The 16,523-nt window shown below is 42.3% G+C and overlaps 1 protein-coding gene across 26 annotated transcripts in view; it reads right to left on the bottom strand.

Moving 5' to 3' along the window:
- The window catches only part of THRB (thyroid hormone receptor beta), a 382,718-nt gene that overhangs the window by 168,925 nt on the left and 197,270 nt on the right, over positions 1 to 16,523 (bottom strand). For 15 of the 26 annotated variants that reach the window (XM_061587712.1, XM_061587724.1, XM_061587708.1 and 12 more), the window contains one exon: positions 8,658 to 8,712. The exons of the other annotated variants lie outside the window; for them this stretch is intronic. Coding sequence is in view for 5 of the 15 variants with exons in the window: in XM_061587724.1 (XP_061443708.1) it covers positions 8,658 to 8,665 (8 nt within the window). In the remaining 10 variants the exon portion in view is untranslated. The remainder of the gene's footprint in view (positions 1 to 8,657; positions 8,713 to 16,523) is intronic. 26 annotated transcript variants of the gene reach the window in all.

The raw sequence follows: 16,523 nt of genomic DNA, 5'->3' as shown, positions 1-16,523 counted from the left end.
TTTCATATAGATGTTGAATAGCATGGGGGAGAGGACAGAACCCTGTGACACACCACAATTAAGAGGCCAAGGGTCTGAAACCTCATCCCCCAATGCCACCCGTTGATATCTGCCGGAGAGATAGGAACGGAACCACTGTAAAACAGTGCCTCCTATTCCCAATCCCTCCAGGCGATTTAAAAGGATACCGTGGTCAACGGTATCGAAAGCCGCTGAGAGATCCAGGAGGACGAGGAAAGTATATTCACCCCTATCCAACGCCCTCCTCATATCATCCACCAGAGCGACCAAGGCTGTTTCAGTTCCATGTCCAGTCCTGAAGCCCGATTGGAAAGGATCTAAATAATCTGCTTCCTCCAAGTGTGTCTGTAACTGTTTAGCCACCACACGCTCAATCACCTTGCCCAAGAATGGTAAATTAGAGACTGGGCGAAAGTTGTTTAACTCTTGGGGATCCAAGGAGGGCTTTTTCAAAATAGGTTTTATCACTGCCTCCTTGAGGGCTGATGGCATTACGCCCTCCTCCAAGGACGTATTTACCATTGCCTTGATCCCCTTGCCCAGTCTCTCTTTACAGCTCATAACGAGCCATGAAGGGCAAGGATCAAGCAAGCAAGTGGTTGGTTTCACAGTAGAGAACACCTTTTCCACTTCATCAGAGAGAAGAGGTCGAAACCGATCCCAGCAGACCAGAATGCTACTGGCCGCCTCTGGACCACTACCTGTAACCACGACGTGTGGCATCTTGCCCTTTAGGTGATCGATTTTATCCGCAAAGTGTTTTGCAAATGTGTCACAGGAGGCTTTTGAATGTTCCATAGGGTCCTGAGCAACTGGACCGACCAGGTTTCGGACCACTTGGAACAACCTCCTGGGACAACACTCTGCGGACGCAATAGAGGCAGCAAAGAATTGCCTCTTTGCTGCCTTTGTTGCCCGCTGGTAGGCCACTATTGCCGCTCTAACCAGTGTCCGGTCGTCTTCAGCGCGAGATTTCCGCCATCGGCGTTCTAGCCGTCTCACCTCCTGTCTCAGACTGCGTAACCGTGGTGTATACCAGGGTGCAGTCTGAGTTCTATTCAGGGGGAGAGGACGTTTCGGTGCCACCCGGTCTATTGCCCTAGTGATCTCCCTATTCCACTACATCACCAGGGTTTCAACCGGGTGTCCTTCAGTTGGCTCCAAATCACCCAGCGCGTTCAGGAATCCTTTAGGTTCCATCAGGAGTCTGGGGCGGACCATCCTAATAGGTCCTTGTCCCCTGCGGAGGGTATGCGGCAGTGAGAGATCCATATTCACCAGGTAGTGATCTGACCATGACAATTGGCCAGGGGAGTGTTCCTCTCCTGCCTCCTCATTCTCCGTGGTATGTGGAGTTGCAGATTGGAGGGGGCAGGGATAGAGCAAAGAGGCTGAGCCCGGGGCAGGGACAGTAGTGAAGAAGTCATGGCAGCTGGACACTGACTGACTGAGCCACTCACATGCCAGCCAAGGAGAAACACAGCTGCTTCCAGTGCCTGGCTGGCTGTGCCTGGGCAGCAGTGGAACAATGGTGCCATCCCTGCCTCCCTCCTCTGATCTGCCTTCATAGGGAGAGGCAGGGAGGGCTCTGCTTAGGTGGCGGTAGCAGCAGCAGTAATGCCCTTCCTTGTCCCTCCCATAGCCCTGCCATGCCTGTCAGGGAACAAGATGGGTGGGTGGGAGGGTGAGTAAATGGGCAAGGCTGGAAGCAGCCCATCCTCCTCTTGGTGGTGGTGGGTGGCAGATCGGGGTGGCAGATCTGCAGCGCTGGCAAATCCGCTCTGTTTGTTTCTGTGTGTGTGTCAGAGAGAGGCTGTGAGATGGTGTGGCTGCCTGAGGGATGTGGCATGAATGGACCCTGCACTTTTAAACTGCACAACTGACTATAGTGTGTACTATATACATATGATGTATATATGTTTACACACACGCAACATGGCACTAACTCAAGGGAGTTTTAAGAAATTCTGATGGATAAGAAAAGGGAAGGTGAATGCCTGCTGAAAGGTTGAATAACAACAACCGAATTTAAACAACTATGTAACCATGTAACAACCTACAAAGTTTTTCATTTTTAAACTTGCGTAGAAATAGTTGCATTGAAGAACCACTCAGAAGGGCACTGGAATCACATGTGCTAAAAGTCAGACAAGCTCTCTTTAAAACATGAAATGCTAAGGACAATGGTGGAGATCCAGTGTGAGTCATACTCACAGCAGATTCATTTCAATCAATTGAATAAGTAACTGAAGTCAGTTATTTCAATAAGTGTATGCTGAATTAGCTGGATATTACCCAGTGAGCTCAGTTGTAGAAGCACAGTCACAAAACATTAAGTGCTGTGATCTCTTCATTTAACAATTTTATAACTTTACTAGGGGCTCCATCCCTGCTCACTTCGTTTGCCAACCCTGCCTACCATTGCCAAAGTCCCCCTCCCTCCCATGAGCTGCCAAAGCTCCCCCCTTCTCCCCAGGGGCCTCTGAAGCTTCCCTCTTCCCTCATGGACTGCTGAAACTACCCTGCCCCCTCAGAGGTCACCAAACCTGCTGCCCAGCCCCCATGCTGCTGCTGTTGCCACTGCTGCCACCACCACTGGCCTCCTGCCCACCTCTCACCCACCTCCTGATCAGGTTGGGGCCACTGGGGGCCAGGCTGCATAGCTCACCAGCTCAACACACCCATGTTGTCATACTGTGACAGCATGACGGAGTGAGGGCTTATATTTTTATATATGTATGAACAAAACATAGAGAATGTAATATTCAATTGTGTAACTCAGACTCTTCCATTCCAGTATTTAATACTGGTGGAGATGCTCCCACTATGGAATTCTCTCCTTTCTGATATATGGCTGGTACTGACCTGTATAAATTTTCACTACCAGTTGAAGACTGATTTATTTGTCCAAGCTTTTGTTTGATATGTGCTAGATGACACAAGTCGAGTTTGTTGTTTTATCTTGCTGGTTTTATGAGCAGTTATTTTCTGCTTCTTAGTTAGGAATATTGAATCTTAATGTAATCTGCTCTGACAATTGGTAGCAATGAACAGCAGGTTGTACACACACACACACATAAGTATTCAACCCCCCCCACATTAATATTTGGTAGAGCCACCTTTTGCTGCAATAACAGCTTTAAGTCTTTTGGGATAGATATGTACAACGTTTGCACACAGTGTTGGAGGAATTTTGGGCCATTCTTCTTGGCAGGTCATTCAGGTTGGTTGGCCCATTCTTCTTGCTCCAGGTCATTCAGGTTGGTTGGACATCACTTGTGGACCGCAATTTTCAAAGAGCATCACAGATTCTCACTGGGATTCAGATCAGGACTTTGACTGGGCCACTGTAGGACATTCGTCTTTTTGTTCAGATGTTACTTTTTGAATAACGGCTTCTTTCTTGCCACCCTCCCATATAGGCCAGTGTTATGCAGAGCTCTTGATATGGTTGATTGGTGCGCCATTACTCCACTCTCGGCCACTGAACTCTGTAAGTTCCTTCAAAGGGATTGTTGGCCTCTCTGTGGCTTCTCTCACAAATCTCCTTGTTCAAGCGCTGAGTTGTGAGGGATGGCCTTTTCTTGGCAGTGCCTGGGTGGTGTGATGCAGCTTCCACTTCCTGATTATTGATCCAACTGTGCTCACTGGAATAACCTAATATCCTAATCTATGCATTTGTATTACATTATCTCTCACTTCTATAGAATGCTCTTTTGTCTTCATTTTCCTTCAGATCCACAGCCTGACCAATGATCCTTCAACAGTGGGGTTTTTAATCTGACAATGTGACAGCAACTTTAATGGTTCACAAGTGGAGGCCAATGGTAAGGTAACTGTGTCATCAATAGGGCAATTTCTTTCATCTGTAAAAAATGTGGGCTTCCACAGCACAGGGGCTGAATACTTATGCAAGCAACATGTTTCAATTTTTTGTTTCTTACAAACATTTCCCAACATAAAACCAATGTCACCTTACAATAATTGATTTTGAGTTTCAGTGTTTCAAAATAAAATACCATACAGAACGAAATTACAATGTACCATTTGTAATTCAGTAATATGAGAGCATTGGTCAGGTGTCTGATTATTTTTGCAAGGCTCCTATGTGCTTAAAGATGTCTCGTTACAGAGTTAAACAAGCAACAAAAAATATTCCCTCCCCGCCACCCAAGTTCTTGCCCATTTCAGTCTCTTATTCCACAGCCCAGACTGGACTGTCACTTCTCCTCCCTTGGGTGCAAGCAGGCAGCAAGTGTGAAAGCTAGGTCAGAGCATAATGCTAATCCATTGTTAAGATGTAATGCTTAACTATGGTTTAGTGCTATGAAGATGATCAAGCACAAGCATGGGCTCATGTTCTCCCCATCCTACGTGCATGAGCCGAGGAAGTTTTGAACAAATCAGTTTTAACCAAACCACCATTTTTCCTTGTGAGGAATATAAATTTGTTCAAACCACACTTTTCACAAACTAAGATAAAAAACTTCAGCTTAATCCTATTTTGAACAAACTACCTATAATCTGAACAAACCAGACTTTTCTCATATTTGGATATAACAAGAAACTGAGGTTTGGCCGAAACTATGAATGGAAACCTTAAGCTTATTCCCCTCATATTTTTGTGTGTGTGTGTGTGTGTGCGTGCGTGCGCGAGTGCAAGAGAGAGAGAGAGAGAGAGAGAGCACACAAAACCAAGACTGGACTAGGCCATTGTGTGTACTGCCTCACTGCTTGTCCCCTCATTGCCTCTTATCCCAAAAGCATTACTGTGTATAAAAACAAACACACAATAAAATATATTTTTAAAGTCAAAGAAAAAAAATAACTTTTCCCCTCACGTTACTAAAAACAAACAAAAAGTGTATAGGCCTCTTTGCTTGTTTATTTGTTAAATGGTCTATTGGTAATCCTAAATGCAATAAGTGTGGGTTTCAATTATTTCCTATTTTAAACAGTTTTGGTAAGTTGTCTTTAGTCCAGAACGTCATGTTCTTGCAAGAATTCAAAGCCTACTTTACCAGGGGTGGGTGGGTTTTTGTTCTAAAAGCCCTTCATTTGTTGTGGCCACTTGAAGAAGTTTGATTTCACATAAGCAAGCTTGTAGCCAAGAAAGGAATCCTTGGATCCACTACTAAGATATTTAATAAAAAAGGGGGAAGGAGCCCTCCATCATATGCTTTATGTGTGAGCTCATTAATTTTTCCACAATTTTTAATATATACACAGGCATACATAATTTATGGAGAGAACATGCACAAACATGTATTTTAAAGCAGTGTTCTCTTCTTTAAAGAAAGTATAGCCATTATTTATCCATGTTGATTTCATTAGCAGTGAAGGGTGTTACACACACGAGCATTTGTATCTACGCAACAAGGAAAGCACACACAAACATCCCAAACTACAAAAGACTTTTCTGAGTATTTTCTTTTAGCAAAAAAACCCTAGTGGTATTTACTTTTTTGAACACTCCCAAAGCTCTTCTTTCAGAGAAGCAAGCTAAGTGTCAAAACTGCACGAAAGTGTGGAAAAAAATAAACCTGGCAAGATGGATTGAGACCAGCTATAGTTTTCAAATCTCAGCATTAGAGAATTTAGCAGTCTAGATTTTTGCTAGCAGAAGCCAAGTAGAATCAAATTATACTAATAAATGTGCATAACACAGTTTTTAATTTAAAAAACCTTCCTTTAATTTTTTTTTAATTCAAGAAAAAAAACCCAGGCTGTGTAAGTTTCATGCCGAAGCTGGCTATGCACAATGCCAACTGCTTGGCCTCTATGATCTACATCAGTGGTTCCCAAACTTTTTTCCCCATGAACCACTTGAACATTGATGAGGGTCTTGATGGATCACTTAATGATTTTTCTGCCTGCGGTAGCAATTGCAACGTGCTGTGCTAGATGTTGCATGATTTCTAATTGTATTTTTACACACACTACATGGAACACCTGAATGAAGTCCCCAGACCACAGTTTGGGAACCACTGATCTACATACTGTTTGTCCCTTGAAAAAGTGTTGACTTTTTAAAAAGTTTTCTTTTTAATTACTAATTTCCGCTCTGTGCTCTTTCTGGGAGGAAGAGCAGGATATAAATGTAATACTAAATAAATAAATTGATAAACATAAAAATGTTCATGCTGCTTTAAAAAAATAGCAAACAAACCAAAGCACAGGAGTAAGGGCAAGTCTGACAGTTAAGCTGACATTTGATTTACTGGTATGCATACCTGTCATTTCATTTGAGAATCTGGGAGGGGAGTCAGGTTCACACCACACCTTCAGAATTTGCTGTAAACTCTGCTTTCATAATATACCACAGTTTGGACATCACACTAAACCACAGCTTAGTGTCACAAGAAAAAGCCACAGCGAACCTTAGGCTCACATACTTGCCCCTAATCCCTCTTCTTCTTGTGCTGCCATTAGGAGTTTGGAAGTTTTTGCTTCTATTATGCTTAACCATAGTTTGCCATGTTGCAAGAACATGTAGTTAATGTTAACTATGTTAATGTTAACACATTCTATACCTCCTTCCTTCTCTCAGTTTTTCGAAATCAAATAACTTTTAAAGTGGCAAAATTTTGTGCTGTAGCATGTACTGTAAGGAAACAGACGGTTAATACATCTTAACTTTAGTATACCAGATTTTATTTTCTTAAGTTGTTAATATATAAGTTATATAGTTTGTTTGCTTGTTTATATGTAATTCATCTGTCTTTCTGCGTTTAAACACTGGTACCTGTATGGCTGGTCAATGACCGCAAACAATAAAGATGAGATAATGTTAACTACGTAGTGTTTGAAACAAGCCAACTTCATATTAGAGGTTATGAAGCTGGCTTGCTTAAACAAACCATAGTTAACATTAACCAGTTTAGGGTTCACAGTCAGACAAGGGTTCAGTTAATAGTCAGTTAACTCCTTAACTCAAAGGTGAAAGCTTCTAATCTCCATATTGCATCTGCACCAGAGAGGGGAGAGGAGAGTGTTTGAGCCCAAGGCAAACAACTACTAATTCTCATCACACTAAACTATGGTTTAGCCTGGTGTCTGAACACAGACATGATGTCAGTCTTCACCCTTTACAAACACTATGGGAAACTCTTGTATAACACATCAATGTTTTGTGCAGCAAACATGTTAAGTGGGAAGGAAATACATCAGTCTTTAAACATGTTTAATTGGCCCAAGTTTCCCAGATGCACATGTCTTGATTTTTAAATAATACTGGCACTTCCTTTTTGAACATGTAGTCTTGCCCTAAGTATTTTGGCAGTGAAAACAATAGCTGTTAACGGAAGAAAATTCCGCCCACAGCACGTTCATCAGCCTGTGTCAACTGGTCATCTAAACCTATTCAAAACTATTTTGAAGAGTGCTTTAGGCTGCAATCCAATACACGTCTATTCAGAAGTAAGCTCCATTGGGTTCAATGGGATTTATTCCCAGGTAAGTATACATTGGATTGCAGCCTTAGTAAGTAATTGGCTGTGTGACAAAATAAATTGTTTCAGATCCTCAGTTCTTTCCCCTTTGCTCACAGAAGGAAATATCCCTATTGAATGCAGGTATTTCCCCCTCCTCATAGTGCACTGTCACATGGAAGGGGAGAAGGGGCTCCTACCAGAGGACACATTCCCTGAGATAATGAGGACTCATGCAACATAGAGATTTAAAAAGTTTGTAAAAATTGCACTTTGATTTCAGCCTGGAAACAAATTGGCAGCCAGTGCAAGTGCTTCAGAATTCGTAACACAAAGCAACTTCATTAAGAAGCAGGCTGCTGCATTAGAATAACATCTCCAATAAATGTACAGTAGTGTGGAGGTAAGTTGGATTAAGAACTAAGGTTGGAAAAGAAATTCATTCAGTTCACATTTTTTATATTTTAATGTAAACTACTTAAATCACACTCCCTGAACCAATACGATTCAAAACAGCTATACTTGAAAATTGCACTTCTCCAAGTTTTCCAATGTAATTCTCTAACCAAAAAATGTATATCCATATCCATACAAAAATGTGCATATTAGGCAAAATGCATATATTGGTGAAAATAATAAATATAGTTGGGAAAATTGCTTCCAATATGTGTATATTAAGCAAAATTGTAAAAAACTGTGCACATTAGGATAAATGCAGAAGAAAATGAATATAGATTTTTCTATAGACTTTTTGAAAAAATGTAAACCAATGCAGAAATGGGGCCAACTGAACTTAAGATAAAATATTAGAACCTGAGAAAAATCAGAACTAGTAGATTCATCTATCCCTACACCAAACGCAAGGCTTGATGAACAAATTCTCAATTACTTATCCAGAGCTACCTTTTTAAGGTTGCTTTATCAACATTCTGAACAGAAATCTGTGTGAAAATGTGCCTGTGCTAAACAAGTAGCATCAGCACTTCCCCAAGCAGAGTTTAGAACAACGGCTCACAGCATCATAACCATGAGGAATGGAAAAAGCAAACACATTTCAGAAATATTTGTCACATAATTAGCTACTGCACACCAATTATCCCAAGAAGGATATCTAAAAAAAAAAAATAGCCTGTGCTGAAAAAGTCAGCATGAATCAGAATGAATTACCACCACCCACACAAAAAAACACCACACTAATCCACTGACCTTTTCATTTTCTGTGAACTTTGGCTTGCTCAATTTGTTGTTGATTCTAGATAAACTGAGGAGAGATACGCACACAGATATCAGCTGAATTAATTCAGATCCTACTTTTAAGCTGGCTGAGGTAAAATGTGTGTGACAACAGGAGCAGAAGTTCTTATCTGAGCTCATTAACATAATACACATTTCAAAACAGAAATGTAAAAGCCAGATCAGATAACATTTGGCACAAATTGCCAACATCTGGTGAGAGGAAATAAAAGCAGGATGGAAATGGCAAAAGCATCTCAGTCTCCAGCACTTGCATGGTACTAACAATCATTCACCTTCATCATACTTTACAATGCAAACCAAAAGAGAAGGGAGGCAGTTTTCATCCACTGGCCCAAGAACTCTTAAAGTATGGGCTCATAGCTTGAGAACACTAGTTTAAACAAGAGTATCCTTGTGGGTGATGAACAGAAAATTATGCATTTAAGATAGAAGTCCAGACATGCAGTCTACAGAACAATTCCCATCCCATCTGACTTGCCACCATTCTGCTAAAAGACCCATTCAGGCTGTGATATAAAATAGGATAAGACAAATAAACTTTGCAGTGTTTTTTTTCCTAGAACTTCCCTCCCCACATTTCTGATGTAGTCTTGAATTCCAAGCTTCAGGTGTTGGAAGCTGTAACACTGCAAAAGCTAAGGCATAATTGACCAGAGAGATATCTGGTACCATTTGCCTTTGAAATAATGCTAAATAACAGCTTCTCAGATAATACTTTTTTAGAACAATAAATACACAGCAGAAGATGTTAATGTTGGATTTACCTGGTTTGTGAGGACAATTTTTGTTGTTTCTTGTATTTTAAGTAAACTCCCCTTTGAATGTTCTTATATACATATACTATTTCCCCCCAGAAATAGAAAATACCACTACAAGAATAGAGGCAGAGAGAGATGATGCAGATGGAGAGAGGTATTTCTAAAGGCTGCAACTGTACAAGCATTTATTTAGGAATATTTATTTATTTATTTGTTTGTTTGTTTGTCTATTATATTTATATACGCCCCATAGCCAAAGTTCTCTGAGCAGTTTACAAAAATTAAGAACATTGAACAATAAAAACAAATATGCAATTTTAAAAACCATACAAAGTTTAAAACCATGAAGCACAGATAAACTAGGTAAAAGACCAGGGGTCAGAGCTCAGCACATGCTGTTAGAATGCCTGGGAGAAAAGGAAACTCTTGATCTGGCGCCAAAAACATAACAATGTTGGTGCCAGGTGAACTTCATCGAGGAGATCATTCCATAATTTGGGGGCCACCACTGAAAAGGCCCTTTCGCTTGTTGCCACCCTCCGAGCTTCCCTTGGAGTAGGCACCCAGAGGAGGGCCTTTGATGTTGAGCATAGTGTATGGGTGGGTTCGTGTCAGGAGAGGCGTTTCATCAGGTATTGTGGTCCCAAGCCGAGTAAGGCTTTATAGGTTAAAACCAGCACCTTGAATCGAGCTCGAAAATGTACAGGCAGCCAATGCAAGCGGGCCAGAATCGGTTTTATATGTTTGGACCATCGGGTCCCTGCTACCAATATGGCCGCTGCATTTTGCACAAGCTGCAGCTTCCAAACCGTCTTCAAAGGCAGCCCCACGTAGAGCACATTGCAGTAATCTAACTTGGAGGTTACCAGAGCATGGACAACTGAAGCCAGGTTATCCCTGTCCAGATAGGGGCATAGCTGGCCCCCAACTGAAGTTGGTAGAAGGCACTCCATGCCACCGAGAGTTCCTGAGCCTCAAGGGACAGAGATGGTTCTAGGAGAACCCGCAAGCTACAAACCTGCTCCTTCAGGGGGAGTGCAACCCCATCCAGGACAGGTTGGACATCCACAATCCGGTCAGAAGAACCACCCACTAGCAGCATCTCAGTCTTGTCTGGATTGAGCCTCAGTTTATTAGCCCTCATCCAGTCCATTGTTGCAGCTAGTCACTGGTTCAGCACGTTGACAGCCTCACCTGAAGAAGATGAAAAGGAGAAATAGAGCTGCGTGTCATCAGCATACTGATGGCAACGCACTCCAAAGCTCCAGATGACCGCACCTAACAGTTTCATGTAGATGTTGAACAGCATGGGGGACAGAACTGACCCCCCAAGCATCACCTTCTGGAGCCGACCCGCCAAGTGGGAGCGGAACCACCGCCATGCAGTCCCTCCCACTTCCAACTCAGCCAGTCTTCCCAGAAGGATACCATGGTTGATGGTATCGAAAGCCTCTGAGAGATCAAGGAGAATCAACAGAGTCACACTCCCCGTCTCTCTCCCGACAAAGGTCATCATACAGGGCAACCAAGGCTGTTTCTGTGCCAAAACCAGGCCTGAAACCCAACTGAAATGGATCTAGATAATCGGTCTCATCCAAAAGTGTCTGGAGCTGGCCTGCCACCACTCGTTCAAGGACCTTGCCCAGGAATGGAACATTTGCTACCGGCCTATAGTCATTAAGATTTTCTGGGTCCAGGGAGGGTCTCTTCAGGAGTGGTCTCACTACCACCTCTTTCAGGTAGTCAGGGACCATCCCCTCTCACAGAGAAGCATTAATCACTTCCCTGGCCCAGCCGGCTGTTCCATCCCTGCTAGCTTTTATTAGCCAAGAAGGGCAAGGATCCAGCACAGAAGTGGTTGCATGAACCTGTCCAAGCACCTTGTCAACGTCCTTAAGCTGCACCAACTGAAACTCATCCAAGAAATCGGGACAAGGCTGTGCTCTGGATACCCCGCTTGATTCACCTGCTATAACACTGGAGTCCTGGCGGATGCTAAAGATTTTATCCTGGAAGTGCCTACCATGTCCTTGGGGCCAGTGTGCAATAGCCCCCGGACAATTCTGAAGAGCTCCACTGGGTGGTAGATTGATGATTTGATAGTGGCAGCAAAATATTGTTTTTTTGCTGCCCTTACTGCCCCTAAATACAGCTTACCATAGGCACTTACCAGTGTGTAATTGCATCCACCAGGAGTTTGTCTCCATCTGCCCTCAAGCCGTCTCCTATATTGTTTCATCGCTCTCAGCTCTGGGGTATACCATGCAGCTGTACGAGCTCTACACAGGAGAGGGTGCTCAGGAGCAATCGTGTCAACTGCCTGGGTCATTTCTGTATTCCACAGTTCAACCAGGGTTTTGACAGGAGCACCAGCCCTATCAGCTGGAAAACTCTCCAGAGCCCTTTGGAAACCATCTGGGTCCATTGGTCTCTGGGGGCGGACCAATTTAATAGGTCCTCCACCCTTGCAGAAGGGAAAGGCCGCTGTAAGTCTAAACTTCAGCAAGCAGTGATCTGTTCATGACAGAGGGACTGATGTAAGGCCCCCCACATTCAGATCACCATCTCCATGTCCAGTTGCAAAAACCAAGTCTAGAGTAAGCCCTGCTACATGTGTTGGGCCAGTGGCATATTTGGACAGTCCCATGGTTGTCATGGACACCATGAAATCCTGAGCTGCCCCGGATAAGGTGCCCTCGGCATGGATGTTGACATCTCCCAGAACCAACAGTCTGGGGGATCTCAACAGTACACCCAAGACCACCTCCGTCAGCTCAGCTAGGGAGTCTGTTGGGCAGCAGGGTGGGTGGTACACCAACAGAATCCCCAGTCTGTCCCGCTGACCCCAACACAAGGTGCAAACACTCCAGACCAGTAGTCACATGGACACGGTGCTTGCAGAGGGAGATGGAGCTCCTATAGACCACAGCAAACCTCGACCTTCAGGTCTACTTTAAGAGCATAACTTGTGTAATGAGTCTAGTGCAATGAGATGCTCATAAATGTAACAGATTAAGTTAAACAAATTCACAATTGCAACATGACCTTTAGACAACAGAAGAGCTTTGCTTATATTATTCTGAATGCAAGAGAGAGCCACAAGTCACTGTATCACTAGAGGTTACCATTATCCAAGGGCTGTGTTGTGTAAGATATATTTTTAAAAGGTGGGGGGAGTCAAATCCTGGTTATCTTTCTCCGGCATGTGCGCATACACACACACACACACAAATGGTAAAGTTATGCAGGGTGAAAATGAGATCATAGCAAGACCTTCATTCTCTTCAACAGCATGATCCCCTCTTAACATGACTACAAGGGGAAAATTTCTCTTCCAGACCAAAAGTCATTGTGCCACACTCATCTACCAAGTTCAAGGGACAGCAAAACCTATTGGTTAATCAAAAGCAGGGAATTTCAGTCAGCTGCTATGTATTAACAACTTCTAAAAGGGAGACCATGAAAAGGACATAAATATGGATTAAAAATTAACCATGATTGCCAGAAAGCCTGATATGGCAATTCCACCCACAGAAACATGTGCTTGACATATCTGCCAACACCAGGAACAGCACATGGTATACATTCTGCTGCCCTTAACATTATCAACAGATATAAAGACAATTATTCAAAAAAGCCAACTTTCTCTGTAGTTGGATGGAGCAGAGGGAAGCTGAGTCAGACTCTAAGAATATTAATACTGGGATATAATGCATTTCTCCTCCACTCTATATTCTTTCTCTTTGTTGCTTGAATATTCTCAACTCAAAAAAGAGAACCTCTTTTAAATGTATTAAGTACTGGCTAGGTCTGCATAGTTGTCAGGAGGAATGTATGACTGAACTTTTGTGCTGAAACTCATGTAACGTTTAGTTCTGCCAGGGACTGAAGCTGGCATTAACCAGTCGTGTGAGGCCCCTAACACACCTGATCATCGTCGTCATCATGTCACACTAACTTTGGTTTCCGTTCTTGCTCTGACCCATGAACACATGCCTCTTCAGTTCAATGGGTTTGTCAACTGTCTTCACATAAATATTTCAGAACTAGGTTTGTGCAGGGCCATGGTGGCCACCGATTCATCTATCTCTTCTGGGAGATTAAGTACCATGGTTTAACTGTATTTCCTCTCTTCTGTTTATTCTAAATTGTATGCCTTGTGGGGACAGGGCAATGAAAGGACCACTTGGTTTTTTTTAAAAAATGAAAAGGACACTTTCAATGAAGAACAACACTTTCCATTTTTAAAACATGAAAAGAACACTTTTGATTTTTAAAAAACTTTATTGGCAGTATATTTTGCACAAGGGCCCACAGCATTATATCACCACTACTGGGTAGGACTGAATCTTTTTCACACACATGCAGCCACCACTTGACATCTCACTACGAGGGTCTAGTCTACTTATGCAGCAGAACGAGGTAGAATGAGGTAACTGAATGAGAAAAATGAGGGAAACGAATCCTGAGGCACCACTGTCAACAGTCCTACTTCAGGCATGTGAGAAATGCCATTATTTAATGCAACCCTACATTGAAAATACTACTTACAAGTAAAAAAACAAAACTAGCTTTCTACTTGCAGATTGTTTACATAGGCAACATTAAAAAAATCTGGTCTTGTTCACACCAGAGTTTACTTTGTGTTTGCAGCTGTTTGCTTTCCCATTTAATTTGCATGGTCCACATGACATTACCCTCAAACAACAATCTTGATTCTTTCCCCCTGTAAATTCGGGTTTTCCCTATGTGGGAATAATCTGATAAATTGGGGAAAATATAGAGACAAACCACTCCACTTTGCTACAAACCACTCCACTCTGAGCTGTACACTATTTGTTTTTGTGTTTTTCATTGGGTGTATTAATCACCACTTTTTGCACTTCCCTTTCCATACCCACTACTTCCTCCATGCTTTCCTTTCCTTTCCTTTCCAGTTCATAACTATTTCTGGCATGCTCTTAAATGAAGGAGTGTAGCCTTGTATATAGATTTTTTCCTTTTTGATCCCTCAGATTTGCACAAAAAAGAAACCACACAAGCAAGCTACATTAAATATTTCTACATTTGTAACATCAGTTTAAAGCAACATGAAATTGCAATATTTTCTTTCAAAAAATGGTGGGCTCCTGTTTCCCACTACCAGATATCCAGAGAGGTGGAAAATAAACAATGGAGAGTCTGGCCCGGCTGCTCTTTTTTCTCACTGCTCTGGAAGTGCACAATTGCACATTTCTTGCTGGGAGGAAACATTTTTTCAAAAAAAAAAAGACTCCTGCATGCAGGTCAAAGTCATGCATGCAGAGTTCATTGGCAAATAAAGGAAATGGAAATATCAAAGTAGAAGATGGCCCAACAAACAAACAACAGGATTGATCCAACACCTTGGAATGCCCACTGGTATGATCAGAAAACATAGGCTTTGCAGGTCAAATTAAGCCCACAGTGTGGACCACTCTAAATTCGAAGGAGTTTATTTGGGGTTGTCCACTCACATGTGGACAACCCCATAATTCCCTGCCTGTACTCTGAAGTGGTACCGTCCATTGCATCTCCTCATTCCCACCATACCCTGCTGCCAGGCCTTGATGACTTGCAGCTGTAAACTGCCTTCACTGAAATCTACTAGAAAGCTGAGATATGAATGAGTCTTATTCCTCCCTTTGCACAAGTGGTCAGACCAACCAAGATTTTTTTTAATCTGAAGTTGCTTAATATCCTGGTTTGTTCGGAAGCCACTGACCATAGTTTCCCAGTTTGGACGAAAAGAGAGTTTATAGTTAACTGAAGATTTCCTAGCTTGTTTGCTGGCTCACAAAACACTTCCAAAAGGCTCGGTCCTATATTAGTTTATTAAGCCAGGTTAGGGCTGTCCAAGTGCAGCCAATGTGCTTGAAATGACTTCAAGTGATATACAAGTTCTGACTGTGGTCTTGATCCATGACAACCCTTTCCCAGCCAAACATACCCCATTCACACAATTCCACATTCAGTGAATGCCTGCTGGTTGTGTCCCACCTCTGGGTATTCAGCAGAACTGTTAACAGAATCTAGTGCATAGGATTTATATGTACCTAGGGTCTTTCTCTCCTGCTTTTTTGCCATGTCCTGGATTGCGCATACTAGTTTGGCTGAACATATACTGGGGCCAGCTGGCATGATCCTGCTTCCCCATCCAGGCATTCATGAAATGTAAAATTATTTCAACAAGGCTAAAGTTATTGCTTGATGTCACAATTATCCAGTGATTATCATGTCCATTTGAGCTCACCCTTACTTAACACATCAAAAATCTCCTTCAGACCGCTGTGCATGTCTGTAACCACAGCAACTAACAATTTGCATAAGTTGGGCTTAACTTGATGTTTGTATATATTAACATTTTTCACCTTCAAACCAACCCAGATATTAACTGTCCCTCACCTCACAACAGCATTCTGCATAACTTACTATATTAACAGTGAAAGGGATAAATGAGTACTTTTACAAATAGTACAATATAGTTTCTTAATTAAGGCATTTCATGTGAACCCAGGCAGATGTTATTTAGCAGCTTATCAACCACCTGTTTAAGCAAATGCTTGCCCTTGAGGTAGTTAAACTGACATCAAGTATACTGTACTTTGTGGGCATATTTTAACATTTAATTTCACTTGCTTGTAAGTTTTTCACTCATCTACACTAGCATTGCGATAATAAAAAATGAACATAAGGCCACAACAATAAAAAAAATGTCAAGAATTTGTTCTTTAAGGAAGATGGGTACCATTTCCAACCTATAACTGACATTTCTTCAGGGGTGGCCCAAGACATTTTGCTGCCTGAGACAGAACAGCAAATATTCTCTCCCCAAAGACAAGTCAAGGGCAATAATATGCAAGGCTGGCTCAATTATTTTGGCACCTAAACCAGAAAATCCCATAAGCACCTCACCCTGGGAATAAAAATACACTAAAAAATAAATTAAACAGTTTGTTGTCTTTTTCTCACACCACTCTACCTAATGGTTTCTTCCAGATCTCTGACAAATGGTAGGAGGAAAGGCTCAGAAAACAAG

Source organism: Rhineura floridana, chromosome 10 (genome assembly GCF_030035675.1).
Source record: "Rhineura floridana isolate rRhiFlo1 chromosome 10, rRhiFlo1.hap2, whole genome shotgun sequence".
Lineage (NCBI taxonomy): Eukaryota > Metazoa > Chordata > Lepidosauria > Squamata > Rhineuridae > Rhineura > Rhineura floridana.
This window is presented reverse-complemented; position numbering and strand designations above follow the sequence as displayed.